The sequence below is a fragment of the Cotesia glomerata genome, linkage group LG10 (assembly GCF_020080835.1).
Source record: "Cotesia glomerata isolate CgM1 linkage group LG10, MPM_Cglom_v2.3, whole genome shotgun sequence".
In the NCBI taxonomy this organism is placed as follows: Eukaryota; Metazoa; Arthropoda; class Insecta; order Hymenoptera; family Braconidae; genus Cotesia; species Cotesia glomerata.
Genome location: NC_058167.1, coordinates 1,604,729 through 1,621,460, shown reverse-complemented (window position 1 = coordinate 1,621,460; position 16,732 = coordinate 1,604,729). Strand labels below are relative to the sequence as shown.

Below are 16,732 nucleotides of genomic sequence, written 5' to 3'. Positions count from 1 at the left end.
AAAGTACATTTAAAAACAAAAATTTTGGCGCCTATTAGAGCCCTTAATATTAATATTAAGGTTTGCCTCAATTCATTTGTAATTTTTCTATTTAAATAACACGAGAAAACTTTTTTTTTATTTTTGAATTTTAATTACTTCGGAATGGCTTGTTTACGCAATATCCCAGAGAGAGGTTTTATAGGAAATTTTACGCTCTACAAAAAACGTTTGAAGGTCAAAGTTCCTCAGATCAACCGTTACAAAGATATTTGCAATCAAAAATAACACCAATCAAAAATTTCAAATATTTTCCAATAAAATTGCAAAAAAAAATCATACTTTATATTGATATTGTTTTTTTTTGTAAAATCAATTGAATTCTGTTAATCTGAGATTTTAATTTTTTTTTTTTTTTGCTTATTTACTCCATACGTAACTCACAAAAAGTACAAATACGTAAATCTAAAGGTTACAAATATCAAATAAATGATTTTAGGGTCTCTTTTATAACAAATTAATTTTATATTTCATAAAGTTTATAAATTTTTGTAAGATGAAAATGTAAAGTTCCTGATCACACTAACTAAACATTCACTCATCATTGTATTTTATTAAAAATGTTAAAAAAATTATAAATATATTAAATCAATTCAATCAACTGTAAAATTTGATTAATTTTTTTCATTTAAAAAATATTGAATGAGCTTTATTCAGCTCCGTCGATAAAAGTAGTATATTCGTTTGATTTGAGTAATGTAGTTAGTAAGCTCTGTGTTGGTAAGCTTGGTCGTTCAGTACCAATTTCTCTTTGTTGCGCTGCTTTCAATGCTTTGTTCTATCTTCTCGTCATTGTCTTTCTTTATTGATACTGATTGTTATTTAAATTCGTTATATTATTAATTTAATTTGCTTATAATTAAAATATATAAGTTATAAATTTTATGATCACAATGGTGAAAACAGTGTACTTGATTGGTGATGTATTAAGTGAATTTGGTGGAAAAAAAATTACCTTCATTGAAAGAGGTTATGTCACTTTTATTTTATGCTATCTCAAAACGAAAAATTTTTTAGTGAAAGAAAGCATATCAACCACTGTCGACAAAGTTTTCGAAATTTGGTGTATGGCACAAATCCCGACAAGAGAGAAAAGATCTACTTTTTTAAAACTAACCTCAAATCACAATCGATGGAGGAATTTACAAAAAAACTGTAAGAGGAAAAAGTCAAAATCTCAAAAAAAAAAAAAATAAATCCCTTTTTCGGGACGAATTAAATAAACTATTTGATATAGCTCATGCTGATGTGCTAAATTTACTGGATAAATAAAAAAGATTATTTTATTTGGGACAAAAATCTTCCAGTCGACGTGGTTTTATTTCATATAATTCTCAACCAATTCCAGAAGATGTTGAAGATATGGATGTTGATGTAAGCGATGAAAATAATAACTACAGTAATAGTGATAACAATAATGAAGAGAACATTGATATCAATTATAATAACAATAATGATAGTGTTACATTTGATGTCGGAGAGTTCGGTAATGACAATGTTAACTATTCTTGTACAGTTGAGACTGATAATGTTGTTAATCATAAAATATCAAGTTAAACATCTAAGTTATCCCAGAAATCTTTGGAAAGTAATACTTCTCGTATAATCTCTGATTATGAAGATGAAATTCCAAAACAACAAGTTCCTAAAATTGATCTAATGACACCAGAACTTGCTGCGGCTTTGGATAGAGCTAATGTGAGTAGTAGGTCAGCGACTTACATTTTTGCTGCTTTATTATCTAGCCTAAATATTGATTGTGCAAGCGTAAACTTCAGTTATTTGACTATTCACCGAGTACGGGAAAATTTTCGCAAAGAAGCGACGTTAAATCTGAAAACTAATTTGGAAACTGATAATTATGTGCTACATTTTGATGGAAAACTGTTGTCAGTTATTACAGGTTTAGAACAAGTTGACCGGCTTCCTATTATTTTATCATCATCAGGTAAATTTCAACTGTTAGGAGTCCCCAAACTAGAATCTGGAACTGGACAAAATCAAGCTTCAGCTATTATTACAACAGTAAAACAATGGAATATTAATACTGATAACATCAAAGCATTGTGTTCTGATACTACAGCGTCAAATACGCTGTAGTATTTTGGAAGTTATAACACCAATCAAAGATGAAATTTTGAAATTCGTTAATAATCAAATAGAAGTAAAATTTTTTAATCCAGCGCTAAAGAATTATCAACTGATGTAAAAGTGAAACATGAAAATTTATGAAGTTCCGTATAATCATCCATTTTACACTTAATAATTAACCCCGTTGTAAATAAAAATATTGGAAATCAATTTCACATGATTATTACACTCTTAATCATCATTAACGATTACAATTGCATTTGTAAAATATTTTGTAACTTTTACTTCACATCAGTTGATAATAATTAATGTTCTTTACTTTGAGGTTGCAATGTAATTAATTTTTATTTTGACTTTTGAACTTTTTGTAGATGGATCATTGTCGTGACGATTACCGTGAACTCCTGCAATTATCATCGATATTTTTGAGTGCTACTACCACAAATATTACATTTAAGCGTCCTGGAGCCGTCCATCATGCAAGGTGGATGGCTAAAGCAATATATAGTTTAAAAAATTTTTTATTTAGAAATGAATTTCATCTTACTAAATCAGAAATAGCTGGATTACGAGAACTTAGTTTATTTATCATAATTTTCTATTTGAAAGCTTTATATACTGCGCCGTGCGCTATAGCAGCACCTAATAATGATTTAACTTTAATTAAAGAATTAATTTCATATAAAAAATTTAATAATACTATTTCACGGGCATGCTCAGAAAAATTAGCCGATCACTTGTGGTATTTAAATAACGAGTTGTCTGTTTTATCTCTCTTTGACGAAACTGTTTCAGTTGAAACAAAAAGAAGAATAGTTCATGCTTTAAAAAACTGTGAAACCAATGAAACTACAACGAGTCGTTTTATAATCGATAAGAAAAATTTAGAGTCATTATTAAATAAAGATCTTAGTCAATTTGTATCTATGCGATCGATAAGTCTGTTTAAATCGTTTGATTTGTCGTATGATTTCATTGATGAGGATGTAACTTTGTGGCCTCAGAATCTAAATTACAAAAGAAACTTGGAGTATTTTGAGAAACTTCAAGTTGTAAATGATGTAGCAGAACGCGGCGTGGCATTGATAGAGCAGTATAATCGATGCTTAACGAAAAATGAAGAACAGCTTCAGTATTTATTGCAAGTAGTGACAGAACACAGAAAACGATATCCTAATTGCAATAAAAATAATTTTATAAAACTAATATTTTCAAGTTAGAAAAAATTTTATGAATTGTTGTTAAATATTGTTTTTTGTTATAAAGAATTGATTGTTTAATAGAATTTATTAGTATTTGGTAGAAAATAAAATAAATTTGTTATAAAAGAGACCCAAAAATCATTGGTTTGATAATTTTAACCTTTATATTTATGTATTTGTACTTTTTGTGAGTTACGTATGGAGTAAATAAGCAAAAAAAAATTAAAATTTCAAATTAACAGAATTCAATTGATTTTACAAAAAAAAACAATATCAATATAAAGTATGATTTTTTTTTGCAATTTTATTGGAAAATATTTGAAATTTTTGATTGGTGTTATTTTTGATTGCAAATATCTTTGAAACGGTTGATCTGAGGAACTTTGACCTTCAAACGTTTTTTGTAGAGCGTGAAATTTCCTATAAGATCTCTCTCTGGGATATTGCGTAAACAAGCCATTCCGAAGTAATTAAAATTCAAAAATAAAAAAAAAGTTTTCTCGTGTTATTTAAACAGAAAAATTACAAATGAATTAAGGCAATCCTTAATATTAATATTAAGGGCTCTAATAGGCGCCAAAATTTTTGTTTTTAAATGTAGGGGAGAAGGGGGTCAAATGAACCACGGGGCAATTGAACCACTCGACTTAAAAAATCGAAAAAATTGAAAAAACGCTTCATGCTCTTAGAATTAGATTCTAATATGTTAAACTTGGATATGATCAAAATTTGAAATCATTGCGATCGATAAATTTTGAAAAATTGAGATTTTCTTATTTTTAGGCATGCAAACTTTCTTTTCGGCTGGTGACAAATTGTTTAATAATATTTAAATTTTTGAATTAATTGATAAAATTTGAATTATAGTAGTTGTATATACTTATATTTTATAATCCTCAACTTTGTTTATAGTGATAGAATGGTTTATTTATTTATTATTTACTATTAATTGTTTTAAAATTATACGGGGTCAATTGAACCAGCAGTCCCGGGGACGATTGAACCATACGGAGAAGCATGGGACATGCGCGCGCATCTTGACTCGACGTGAAAAATACTCAGGGAAATAACCTAACAATTTGATAAACTCAATTTGTAATTAAAATTATTTTTAAATCGATTTTTAATTTATTAAATATAATATATGTGTATTAAAAATGTGCAACAGTAATATTAGAAAGTAACAATTAATATGTTATTTATTAAAAGTTCGGGTTTGAGTTATAAATGTCATTGGTTCAATTGACCCCGAGCAGTGGTTCAATTGCCCCCCGAGCGGGGGTCAATTGAACCATTCGACGCGTTTGGATAAATTAATAATTTTTAAAAATTCACGTTGTTTATTAACTAATTTATGTATTGATAATGATAGTAGACTTAATAAACTATCATTCCAAGAAAAAAAAATTTATTATTTAGTTTTAATTCGAATAGTAAAAAATTACTAAACTTTTTTTGGTTCAATTGACCCCCTTCTCCCCTACTTTCAACTTTTCAACACCATTAAAAAAAAAAATTTTTTTTTTTTTGAAACACCCTAATATATATATATATATATATATATATATATATATATATATATATATATATATATATATATATATATTAAAATTCAAAATTTGACCGGAAGTGCCCAAACTAAGCTTCTGTTAAAAAATTCTATGAAAATCAAATACATCGTCTCACTCCAAAATATCTCATGAAATGACCAAACGCAGCCCCTGTTAAAAGCGGAACTCAAAATTCCAATTTTAAAAGGTTCTCCACGGGAGTTACATTTTGGCACACCCTAATATATATATATATGTCTTGAGCTTATGATTTTTTATTTATTTGTAAAATTTACTTGTTAATCTCGTATGCTTATGAGTAATCCATTAAGTTTCGTGGGCTGTAATAACAATAATACTTACATGATAGATTAATTTGATTTTATTAAATACTTCAATATTATATAGAGTTATAAAGAGTTTTAAAATGTAATTCTAAGAATTTATAGCGCAACTTTAAGATATTATTTCCATATTTTATCTTTAGTTTCATTAATAATTTCTTTTCTATTATTTACTACAGTTTGAATTTATTAATTGGGAATCAATGTAGTAAGATAAAAGCCCCAATAGATGATCACGTACCAGTATATGATCACTCCATGTATTTGTATATCTATTTTCACAAATATAGGTATACAAATACATGGAGTGATCATATACTGATACATGATCATCTATTGGGGCTTTTACCTTAATTAGATTTTTAATATCTTACTGCATTTTTTTCCATTTATATTTTTATGTTTGAATAGTTATTATGGACTATTATTATGAACTATTAAGTTTCCGCTTGATAATTTTCAAATACCAAATCTCAAAAAAGAAAGAGTTCGACATCCATTAATTACTAAATTGTTAATTATTTTGTAATTCAATCATTTTGGGAGGTCAACCCCAGAAATGCCAAAAATTGCATCTACTACTTCTCTTTATGTATAATTTCATAAGTTTTTATGGTGTAACTAACATATTTTTTATAGCTTATAGTTTAGTCGGCGTGGAAAAAGTTAAAAAAAAATTAGATTTGTTGGCATTTGAATCTTAAAATTGACCGATTTTTTTTGTTTCTATAGACAAATCAAAATTTTGAGTTTAAAGATGCTGAATTTTTTATCGATTTTTCGATTTTAAAGTTTCGTATTTGTCAAGTTAGAAAATAGTTCAGTAAAGAAAAGCTTCTAATGAAATTTTATTGACATAGATTTGAGTGTTAGAATACATCAACTTTTGCAATATAATCGTTTATTCTGTGTCATCTAGGTACATAATTAGATTGTTTTGATCGGTCACTATTTTGGTGATTATTATTACCGCGGTTATGACCACCAGCTCGACGACCATAATAATGTTGATGATTTAAAACAGAACGAAAATTATTTCGTTGACTACTCGGTCGTTGAAATAAATCCTCTCGCTCAAACATATGTTCATCATCAGGATTTGAACTCTTAAAATAAAATATCATTGTTAAGATTAAAAAAGTTTGTACGAACAAAAGTTTTCTGTAAATAATTTTTAAATATTATTTTATAATTTACCGAATGGACAATACTTTGAAGTGAGAATTGTGATGGGTTATTTTCAACGGATGACATTGATGATTGTACTTCATCGTATGTAGTATTAGTTCGCAATAACATTTTTATTTCTTCAGCTTCAGGATCAATAATTCCACCTTGCTGTTGTTGATGCAAATATAATGCTGACATTTTTAGTTGCAAATCTCGTAATTCGGAAGATATAGAAAAAGTAGTAGCTGCTTCTACATCGACAGGAGGTGGTGCTAAACTTAAAGTGTTCATATCACAATTGATTACTTCACGACAAACTGGACACAGTGCCTGTAAATACATATTGAATTATATGATTTGATTACTGATCAATAATCCGTAGAAAATGATATTATTTATAAATGAATAAAAATCAATATGTTTTGACAAGCAGAATATACGTGAGCTGATCCACGTCAAGTCAAATAGCTTGGAAGATTTTGCTTTTTGATTACATTATCATTTTATAATATTTTTTTTGTACTTTGCAAAAAAAAATTTCATGTAAATTTTGAAATTTTCGTTCCGTTGAAAAGCTGTTAGATTAAAAATAAAATCACGCTTCGATGATTTTTTTTTTTTTTTTATATATAATCTAGCTGTTACCCGCCCGCTCCGCTGGGCACTTTATAGAATTGTATTTTTAGATCTATACTTGAAATTTAATTTGAGTATTTTTTTTGACTTGCACAGATTCCAAATTCCATCGAATTGGCCTGTACCTTTTATCCATGTGATTATTCTAGCTAATATTCATTGTAACTTTCAATGTGCAATCACTATAACATTCCCGTAGCTTTCTTCCAAAAATGAATAATAACTGACACGAAGAAAAAAATTTGAAATGATCATTGAAAGTTTCAGCTAAAGTAATTGCAGGTCTCATAAGTGAAGTTGAAATCTGCCTAGCTTAAAGTGCGACGAATTTTGCCGTTTATTAAAATTTCCTCCGTGACATAAATTTTTCATAGAAACTTATTTGTACATGTTTTTAACGAATTCTCTTAGAATAAATAGCCAAATTCCTTTTTCACATCTCAAGTGCTTAGAAAATGCATTCATTTCAATCTGTTACGTGCCCGCGATCCGGTAATAAGAACAATTCATGGGTTATGTGATCAGCAAAAATAAAATGTATGTAAAATTCTTAGTCCGTTGAGTGAATAGCTACATGTAAAGTTAAATTTTGGAAACCTTACAATGACTTTTTTTGCCACTGCCAAAGAGACGATTGTTGTGAGAAAATATAATTATTAAAAAAGGAAAATATTTAAATCCGTTGGCCTTGGAGGCAATTCCCGTAAGTTCCTGTTTCTCTTGAGATTCTATCAAATTCTATATCTGTAGAAACTGTATTTAAATACGAATTTTTTGACAATTATCACTCCCGCACTTGTATGTGGGGGAGGAATTTTGTAAGATCCTATTCGACATGATTTCTATTATAAATAAGAGGTTCCAACAAAATTTCGTGTCCATAGAAACTATTGTTTGGAAATGAGAGATTTTTATTGTTAACGCCCTCGCAATCTCTTTTGGGGTTAGAATTCTAGAAAATCCATTCTTAGCTGAACTTGACATCATACACGAAGATTCCTACCTAATTTGGAGTCTGTACAAGTTTCAGGTTTGAAATTAAAATTTTAGATTGTAACACCCACCCCCGCGATTCCTATCGGAAGTGGACTTTATTGAAATCCATTTTTAAATGATCTCTACATGAGAAATGAAAGATTCCTACCATATTTAAAGTTTTTAGAAGCTATATTTCGAAATTAGGATTTTTTATTGTTAACACCCACCCCCGCGATTCTTATTGGAGGTGATTCGTTGTAAAATTCGCTCTTAGATCATTTCTATATCACATATAGAAGACCTCTACTAAATTTTGAGTTTATAAGAGCTATAGCTCAAAAACTAAAAATTTTCATTGTTCATACCCACCCCCGCAACCCCCTGTGGTGGTGATATATCCTAAAATTCGTTCATAAATTATTTTTACATCTCTTACAGAAGATTCCTACCAAATTTGGAGTCGATAGGAGCTATAGTTTAAAAACGGGAATTTTTCATTGTTAACGCCCCCGCAAATCCCTTTAAGGGTGGAATTTCTTAAAATCCGTTCTTAGCTGACCTCTACATGGAAAAAGTAATATTTCTACCAAATTGAACGTTTCTAGGTCTGATAGTTCCCGAGATATCGTGATGAGTCAATCTATCTATAGAACAGCTCCTATTATAGGAGTCCTATATATATATATATTAGTCTAGTCAACATGTGCCTTTTAGGTCTAAGTTTTTAGCTCGCCTCGGAAAATTATGATCGAGATGTCATTCGATTCGTCATCGCATCTAGAAACTTTTTGAAAAGTTTGGAGTTTTGATTGCAAAAATTACAAAAGTTATAAACAATTTAGTAAAAAAAAAAAAACGTGGTTTTGTTTTTTGCGAATATCTCAAAAAGTATTCAAAATTTTCGAAATTTAAAAAAAGATCCATAAAGAGGAAGAAATTTCCTAAAAAAAAGTCTCACTCCCGAAACTCTAGGACCAATATTTATAATTTTTCTAGAGGGTTGAAAATACGGCCGAAAACGGGAACTCTCGCTTGCGTAAGCTCCGCCCACTTTGGACCTTTAATGAATAAATATTATTTAAACTTATTAAATATGAAAATAAAGAAATGAAAACATTCAGGCACCTACAGGATAGATCAATGAACAATAATCCGGCGATCAAAAAATTTTATCGCAATTTTTCAATTAGTTATCCATTAATTAATTAACAATTTTTTGTAGCACGAACATCAACATTGAAAGTACGATAGTTGTTAAACTATTAACCTGGGATTTTTTTCCTTTTAAGAAGGGTTTACATTTTTTCTCTCTCTCGCCCTCTATTGGACAAACGAAAGTATCTCTGTCATACTTGTACAACAAATGGAATCTTAAAACGCATTTTATGCATAAATAAATGAAAATTTTCCAAAAAAGCGCTTCGATCTTCGATAGATAATTAAATATCGATTCTAGCGCGGTAAGGGGAGAGCAGTATAACCATATGATTTTTCTCAATATATAGATATACATTTAACAATGGCTAATGGCAGAATTTATTTTTCTTTTAATTAATACACTTTAATTAGTCGGGCAAGTGTCAATTTTTTTTTAATTAAATTTATCACTAATATATTTACTTTCATCCATAAGTTTTTTAAAAATATTCACCGACAGTTTCACGAGAAAAATACAGAAATGTATCAATGTTTGGAGGTTACCCCATAAGACCAATGTTAAATTGCTCAACTTCGAAGTTAATTATTTATTCAAATAATCGGGCAATCTCTTTCAAATTTTCGGAATTTATTTAGACATATTTAATCTTCATATTAAAAAAAATCAAGCCTTTTATCAAAAGTTGCCCTGGTGTTCGTACTACCTTAAGTAAAGCCTCAGAGGCGAAAGCTTAATGAATTGACTCCAAAATTTCAATATTAAAAAAAAAATGTATTTTAATATGATTCGAGTATATGTAAAAGATATTTGATATATATCTAATTATTGGGAAGTGAAGTCATATACTTTTAAAGCAAAGTACAAACCTTGAACTCCTTGGTGATATCCTGCTGCCACTGAGGTAATTTATCTAACTCTTCTCGATAATAACGTTCAGAAGCAATAATATGAGCCGCTAAACAATGGGAATGAAAATAGTGATAACACTCAGTTTTTGTGAATTTGTCGCCATCACGAAAACCGTATAAGCAAACAACACATTGCCCTGTTGGTAAATTTTTTTGAGTCAAATGTTCACGAACTAACTAGAATCATAAAATTAATTAGGAAACATGATAAAAATGATAGGAATCATGTAATGGAAATTATGTTACCTCTATCAATTCAAAGACCACGGGTTGACCTGAAAATTTTTGGCACTTAACTTCTAATTCTTTTTGGATTATTTTTAATGTACTTTCATCCAAACCTCGAGGGTTTTTTAATGAAATTTTAGGTGGTATATCTGGATAATCAGATACAAGATGCACAATGAGAGTTATACAAACATATTGTGACTGTGGATCTTCTCCCGTTGACGGAAAAATCTGGATCTCAATAGTATCTGGGAAACCCCTGACAATAAAATGAATAAATGTTAATATTAGATGAATAAATCTAAACTATGGTTAACTTTGCATGCTATTTTAGAAAAGTTCTATTGTTTTCAAACTCGAAGGGCTTCAAAATTTTATTGTCAGTATAATATTATTATGCTTCTCCAGCTCAAAAATATAAATGTTTGTATGCCTTTAGGCTCTTCGAACTAAAAAATATTAAAACTATTGATATTTTTATCCTTCGACACTTTCGTTAAACACCGTTTCATTAACATAATCTCTTTATGTTATCACTGTTATCAGTAACGAACAAATGTTCGTTTTCAAATTCATACAGATCAATGACATGAACATGGATTCTCTGAGTAAAAATTTTAGTCTTTAATTTATTTTTATTTCATTTCAAAACTTAAAAAAAAATTAGGATGACGGTTGACTCTGAAGGTCATCCCTGCAACTTCCCGCTCATTTTGTACTTAAGCGCTTAAAGTTACACATTACGTTTTTGAGTTCTTCGAGCTCAAAAATATAATTTTTGTGTCATTTTAAGCTTTTCAAGCTCAAAACTCTAATAGCAGTTTAATAAAACACAATTTTTTGAATTTTCAAACGGCAATAACTTTTGAATGAATGAACCGATTTTCACGCGGTTGGCGGCATTCGACGCAGTTTTCAAAGCCCCATTAAGGATCATTAAGTTCAAATTGATCGAGCCAATAATTTTGAAGTAATTCCGAAAAAACACTTTTTTTTGTTTTTTTTCGACAACGATAACTCACGAATGAATCAACCAATTTTTATCGGGCTTGCGGTGATCGACGTGGTTTTTTGATCTTAAGAGCTGATTAGATTTTGGAATTGATCGGTAAAGCCATTTAAAAGTAATTCCAAAAAAACCACATTTCAAAAAATTTTTTTGAGATTTTTCAAAATCTACTGATTCGAATCTGTCCAAATGGTATTTAAAATATAAGTTTAGTCAAGCCCTTTCGAATGGCGCTAACCGCGATGAAATCGGTCAATCCGTTCAAAAGTTATGAGAGGTTTACATACGGCCACACACACACACACACATACATCGGGACATGGGTGTTTTCGAGAGTATCTACACCGCTTTAAGCACGATGACTCTTCGGAGTGCCCGTCCTGCCCAGGAGCTGCTGAAGACGCGGAGCACGTCTTCTTTGTATGTCCTCGTTTCGATCCACAGCGTGAAGAACTGGAGAGGATCCTGAACCAGAGAATGCAACCAGATTCACTAGTAGAAGCAATGTTGTCATCAGAAGCTGCCTGGAACGCTACCAACACGTTTGCAACAGAAGTCCTTAAAGACTTGCGTTCCACCGAAAGAAAAAGAGCAAATAGCAGAAGATAGAAGGAAGATAGTTAACACCTTAGCCACCAGAAGGAAGAGCAGTAGCTAGATCCTCCCTTCACGAAGTAATGCCTGACGGCGGTTTCCATGAGGGATTAGAGGAAAGAAGGAAAAGGGGTTTAGGGTTTAGTGGGTAGGGGCGTTAGTGTCGAGTTAGTATGACGCTGCGTCGAGTCGCCACATATCCAGGCCAAACAGCTATGCCTAGAATCCGTAAAAGGATTCCCTACAAAAAAACACATACACACATACATACAGACATACGGACATCATCGCGAAAACATTCAGGGAAGCTTCCTAGGACCTCAAAACGGCAAGATCTGATAAGAACTCGATTTTCGAAAAACGGGGTAAAACCAATAACTTCCTGATTTTTGAAAATTTTCAATTTTCTTAGCGGGAAGTTAAAAATAAAAAAGAGAAATTACACTGATAGAAGGATTTAGTTCTATTTAATAAGATTTAGTAACAGATACTAAATGATTTAGTAACAAACCTTTCATTACCAAATATTTAGTAATAGGTAATAAATCATTTATTAAAGCCCATTTAGTTCCACCAAATAAATATTTAGTAGTATTTAACAAATGATTTATTGGTATTCAATAAATCGATTATTGGTATCAAAGAAATTAATTTTTTAACTAATTTTAGCGTGTAACCTAACTTTTTAGCTTAAAATAAATAAAAATAATTAAAATAAATAATTTTAAGTAAAAATATGAGGTATTGTAAAGAAAAGAATCTCATTAAATTATTATATTTTTTTGTTTGAGACATTTATAAAATTTAAAATTAAACAAGTTTTTAACATATCAATAATAGACAAATTAAAAAATGTAAACTAAACTCCACTGAGAAAAGACATAAATAGAATCCATTTATTGAGAGTATGTGTGTTTTTAAAGGTTTAATAAATCTCCCAAAATCGAGCTGAATAAAATAATCTAAGTTAGTGAATATGTTATGTATCACAAAAACATTTAATTGGAATTAAAGCATAGCCATCTACCGACAATACTTGCCAAAGAAATATTTAGTACCTGTTACTAAATATTATTTGGTGGAACTAAATATTTATTTCCATGTAATAAGGCTTTGTTCATATAAAGAAATCATTTATTAAACTGTAACAAATAATATTGATGGGTACAAAATATGTTTTTCTCAAATAAATGAATAAAAATTTTGTTACTAAATCAGTTTTGTACTCCGTACTAAATCCTTCTATCAGTGTATTTATCCGTACCACTCGAGTGATGCAAATAGATTTCATACTAACTTTACCATCTCTCTATCCTTCTACGTGTAAAAGATGCAATTTCGAAAATTAATTACTCAAAAACGGTGTGGTGAATTGATCTGAAATTTTGGTGGTGAATTATTGATATATTTATCTTTCGATAAAAAATTTTCATAATTTTCTTGAAATATGCCTTGCACGACCCAACTACCTTAAATTAAGATTTTTCTAAATTGGGTTCTCAAGAAATTATTCGAGGTCAAACATGGAATTATAGTATCCCTACTTCCCTACTAATATTATAAATGTGAATGTAAGTTTGTTTGTTACGCTTTCACGCGAAAACTATTCAACCGATCATCATGAAACTTTGTACCCATATTCTTGGAGGTATTCGAAGTAACATAGGATACTTTTTATTAAAAAAAAAAAATTTCTTTTTTACGAAAAATAAAAAAATTGTTTGTCGAACAATCTCAAAATCTAGCTGCTTCAACGCCATCTAGCATGCTGGCGAAGCCGCGGGTAAAAGCTAGTATTAAATAAAAATGATAAAAAAATATGAATTTGAAGGAGAATGCCCGGAAAAAAATGATTTTGCCTTTTATGATAACTTATATGTTATCACATTTGGCTATATGCAGACGTATATGTGATTATGTATGGGCTTGCATCAGCCAGGTTTAATCATATCTATTTCTATATGAACCCATATATAATCTGATCTAGTCATATATAGACTTATATAGACTCATTCTAAGGCTTTATCAGTCAGATCTGATCAGATCTAATTATATATAGATTCATACATAACTGTTTGTGAGTCTATTAATAATTATACATGAATTAATATTAGTCTAGTATAATTAGGTCTAATTATATATAAGTTTATAGATGATTATTTATACTCATATATAGATCTATGTATAATCATATATACTTATATATAATACCATATATCTAATATCTAATCTAATATATAAAATTCTCGTGTCACAATGTTCGTTCCCACACTCCTCCGAAACGGCTTGACCGATTCTCATGAAATTTTTTATGCATATTCAGTAAGCCTGAGAATCGGCTACTATCTATTTTTATAACCTCTAAGTGATAAGGGGTGTTCACCCCAAAAATTTTTTTTTTTTTTTGATAAAATTTTTTTTTTTTTTATTTTTTTATTATGTGGCATCAAAAAATACATACAACTCTAAATTTGCACTTTTTTTATCACCAACCCTTGCTTTTTAATAGTCATTTTCATAATTTTATCATTTTCTATCCCGCTCGATAACATCAATTATTATCACTTGGTAAGTTATCCCCTCCATGTGTCTACCGGTGTCAATTCTCACCCTGTAAACAATACGGAGTAGGGATGTTACCTCTACAGTTTTCGGCTATTATTAGTGTTTATGCTTCAAGCGTAGTAGTTAAACATTTTTACTATCTCAGTGTAACTCTCATATCAAATATATTCTCGAGTAACTTTATTATTTATTTATTAATAACTAATATTATTGAATATAATTAATTATTAATAACTAATAAAATTATTAATTTTGAGTGTAAATCGCACGATCAGTTAATTAAGTGACTTACATAACCTCTAAAATACTCAACACGTGTCACGAGTTCCCGCAAACAACGGCTATTGAGTTGTAAGTATAAATTATTTTTTACGTTTATTATAAAATCAAAAATGATTCTTTCTTATTTATAACGAAAATATTGTTGGGAATGGTGAAAAACGAATTCGGTGAAAGTTAGATTTTTATTACAATTGGGAAATTTTTTTTTGTGTTTACTTATAAGAGCTCTAACTTCGACAGAATTTTTTTTTCACTATTTCTAACAATATGTATTTTCGATATAATTAAGGTAGTTGTAGCGTGATAGGCATTTCAACAGAAAATTATGAAATTTTTTTTAATGAAAGATAAATATATTAATAATTCACTACCAAAATTTCAGATCAATTGACCACACCGTTTTTGAGTAATTAATTTTTGAAATTGCATCTTTTACACGTAGAGGTATAGAGAGATGATAAAGTTAGTATGAAATCTTTGGCCCACTCGAGTGGTATGGAAGATTTCATACTAACTTTACCATCTCTCTATACCTCTACGTGTAAAAGATACAATTTCGAAAATTAATTACTCAAAAACAGTGCGGTCAATTGATCTGAAATTTTGGTAGTGAATTATTAATATATTTATCTTTCAATAAAAAAAATTTCATAATTTTCTGTTGAAATGCCTATCACGCTACAACTACCTTAAGAAACATAAAATTTTTCGCTTTCGTGAAACTATCTAATTTTTACATGTATATTTAATGTAATCAAAGATAAAATAAATGATTAATATAATAATTAAATATAATAATTAAATAATTCAATCAGTTCTATTCATGTGTGTTTTGTATTGTACAGTGAACAATCCCAACAAAACGCAAAGGGGCCAATTTGAGCCGTGATACAAATAAATCTAGAAGCATTCGAAATAGAAGAGTCCAAAGAACCGAAGAACAAGTTCAGGAAGAAAATACTGGAGCTCGTGTGAGAATGGGCGACCGTGTTTATTTATCACGTTCACATGTAATCCAAAATGGCCAGAGATTACATCTTTGTTGTTGCCTGGCCAAAATGCAATACATCATCATGACATTACAGCACGTGTGTTTAGACAAAAGCTGAAGTCATTAATAAATTTTATTACTAAATCACATGTATTCGGTCCCACACGTTGCTGGCTGTATTCGGTTGAGTGGCAAAAGCGAGGATTACCTCATGCCCACATTTTGGTTTGGTTAATCGACAAAATCCGTCCTGAAGAAATAGATAATATAATTTCTGCAGAAATTCCCGATTCGTCTACTGATCAATTGCTGTTTGATATTGTTACAGCAAACATGATTCATGGCCCATGCGGTACTTTTAATCGTTCATCGCCTTGCATGTCGGATGGAAAATGTACAAAAAATTTCCCTAAAGATTTCACTAACGATACAATCACAAATGTCGACGGATATCCAATATATCGTCGAAGGAATCCAGATAATGGCGGACAATCATTTATTAAAAACATCAGCAACACAGACATTGATATTGACAATCGTTGGGTCGTGCCATATTCGCCCCTGCTGAGCAAAACATACAATGCTCAAATTAATGTTGAGTTCTGCAGTTCTGTGAAGAGCATCAAATACATTTGCAAGTATGTCCATGAAGGCAGTGACATGGCGGTGTTTAGAGTGGAAAATACCAATGTGAATGCTCCCTCAGTAAATAAAAACGATGAAATAACGCTCTACCAAATAGGTCGGTACATCAGCTCCAATGAAGCTGTTTGGCGTATCTTTGGTTTTCCAATTCATGAACGGGATCCAGCAGTTGTTCAGTTAGCCGTTCATCTTGAAAATGGTCAGCGTGTATATTTCACGAACGAGACAGCGATTGATCGTGCTATAAATCCACCAAGAACTACACTCACTGAATTTTTTGAATTGTGTAATCGTGCGGATGATTTTGGTGCCTTTGCACGTACTTTACTCTATTCACAAGT

General features: G+C 30.0%; 2 protein-coding genes across 5 annotated transcripts in view; one reads left to right on the top strand and one right to left on the bottom strand.

Moving 5' to 3' along the window:
• The first annotated feature begins 782 nt into the window (after window positions 1-782).
• Window positions 783-3,350, top strand: LOC123273059. Its single transcript, XM_044740244.1, has 2 exons — window positions 783-2,203; window positions 2,502-3,350. The coding sequence occupies exon 2, from the start codon at window positions 2,502-2,504 to the stop codon at window positions 3,348-3,350; it is 849 nt and encodes a 282-aa protein (XP_044596179.1). The 5' UTR covers window positions 783-2,203.
• Window positions 3,351-6,055: 2,705 nt separating this feature from the next.
• Window positions 6,056-16,732, bottom strand: part of LOC123273054 (E3 ubiquitin-protein ligase RNF25) — a 30,864-nt gene continuing 20,187 nt past the window's right edge. For all 4 annotated transcript variants that reach the window (XM_044740236.1, XM_044740238.1, XM_044740235.1 and 1 more), the window contains 4 exons: window positions 10,324-10,564; window positions 10,036-10,254; window positions 6,424-6,726; window positions 6,056-6,332 (listed from right to left, as the gene is read on the bottom strand). In XM_044740236.1, coding sequence (XP_044596171.1) covers window positions 6,138-6,332; window positions 6,424-6,726; window positions 10,036-10,254; window positions 10,324-10,564 — 958 coding nt within the window. In that variant the 3' untranslated portion in view covers window positions 6,056-6,137. The remainder of the gene's footprint in view (window positions 6,333-6,423; window positions 6,727-10,035; window positions 10,255-10,323; window positions 10,565-16,732) is intronic.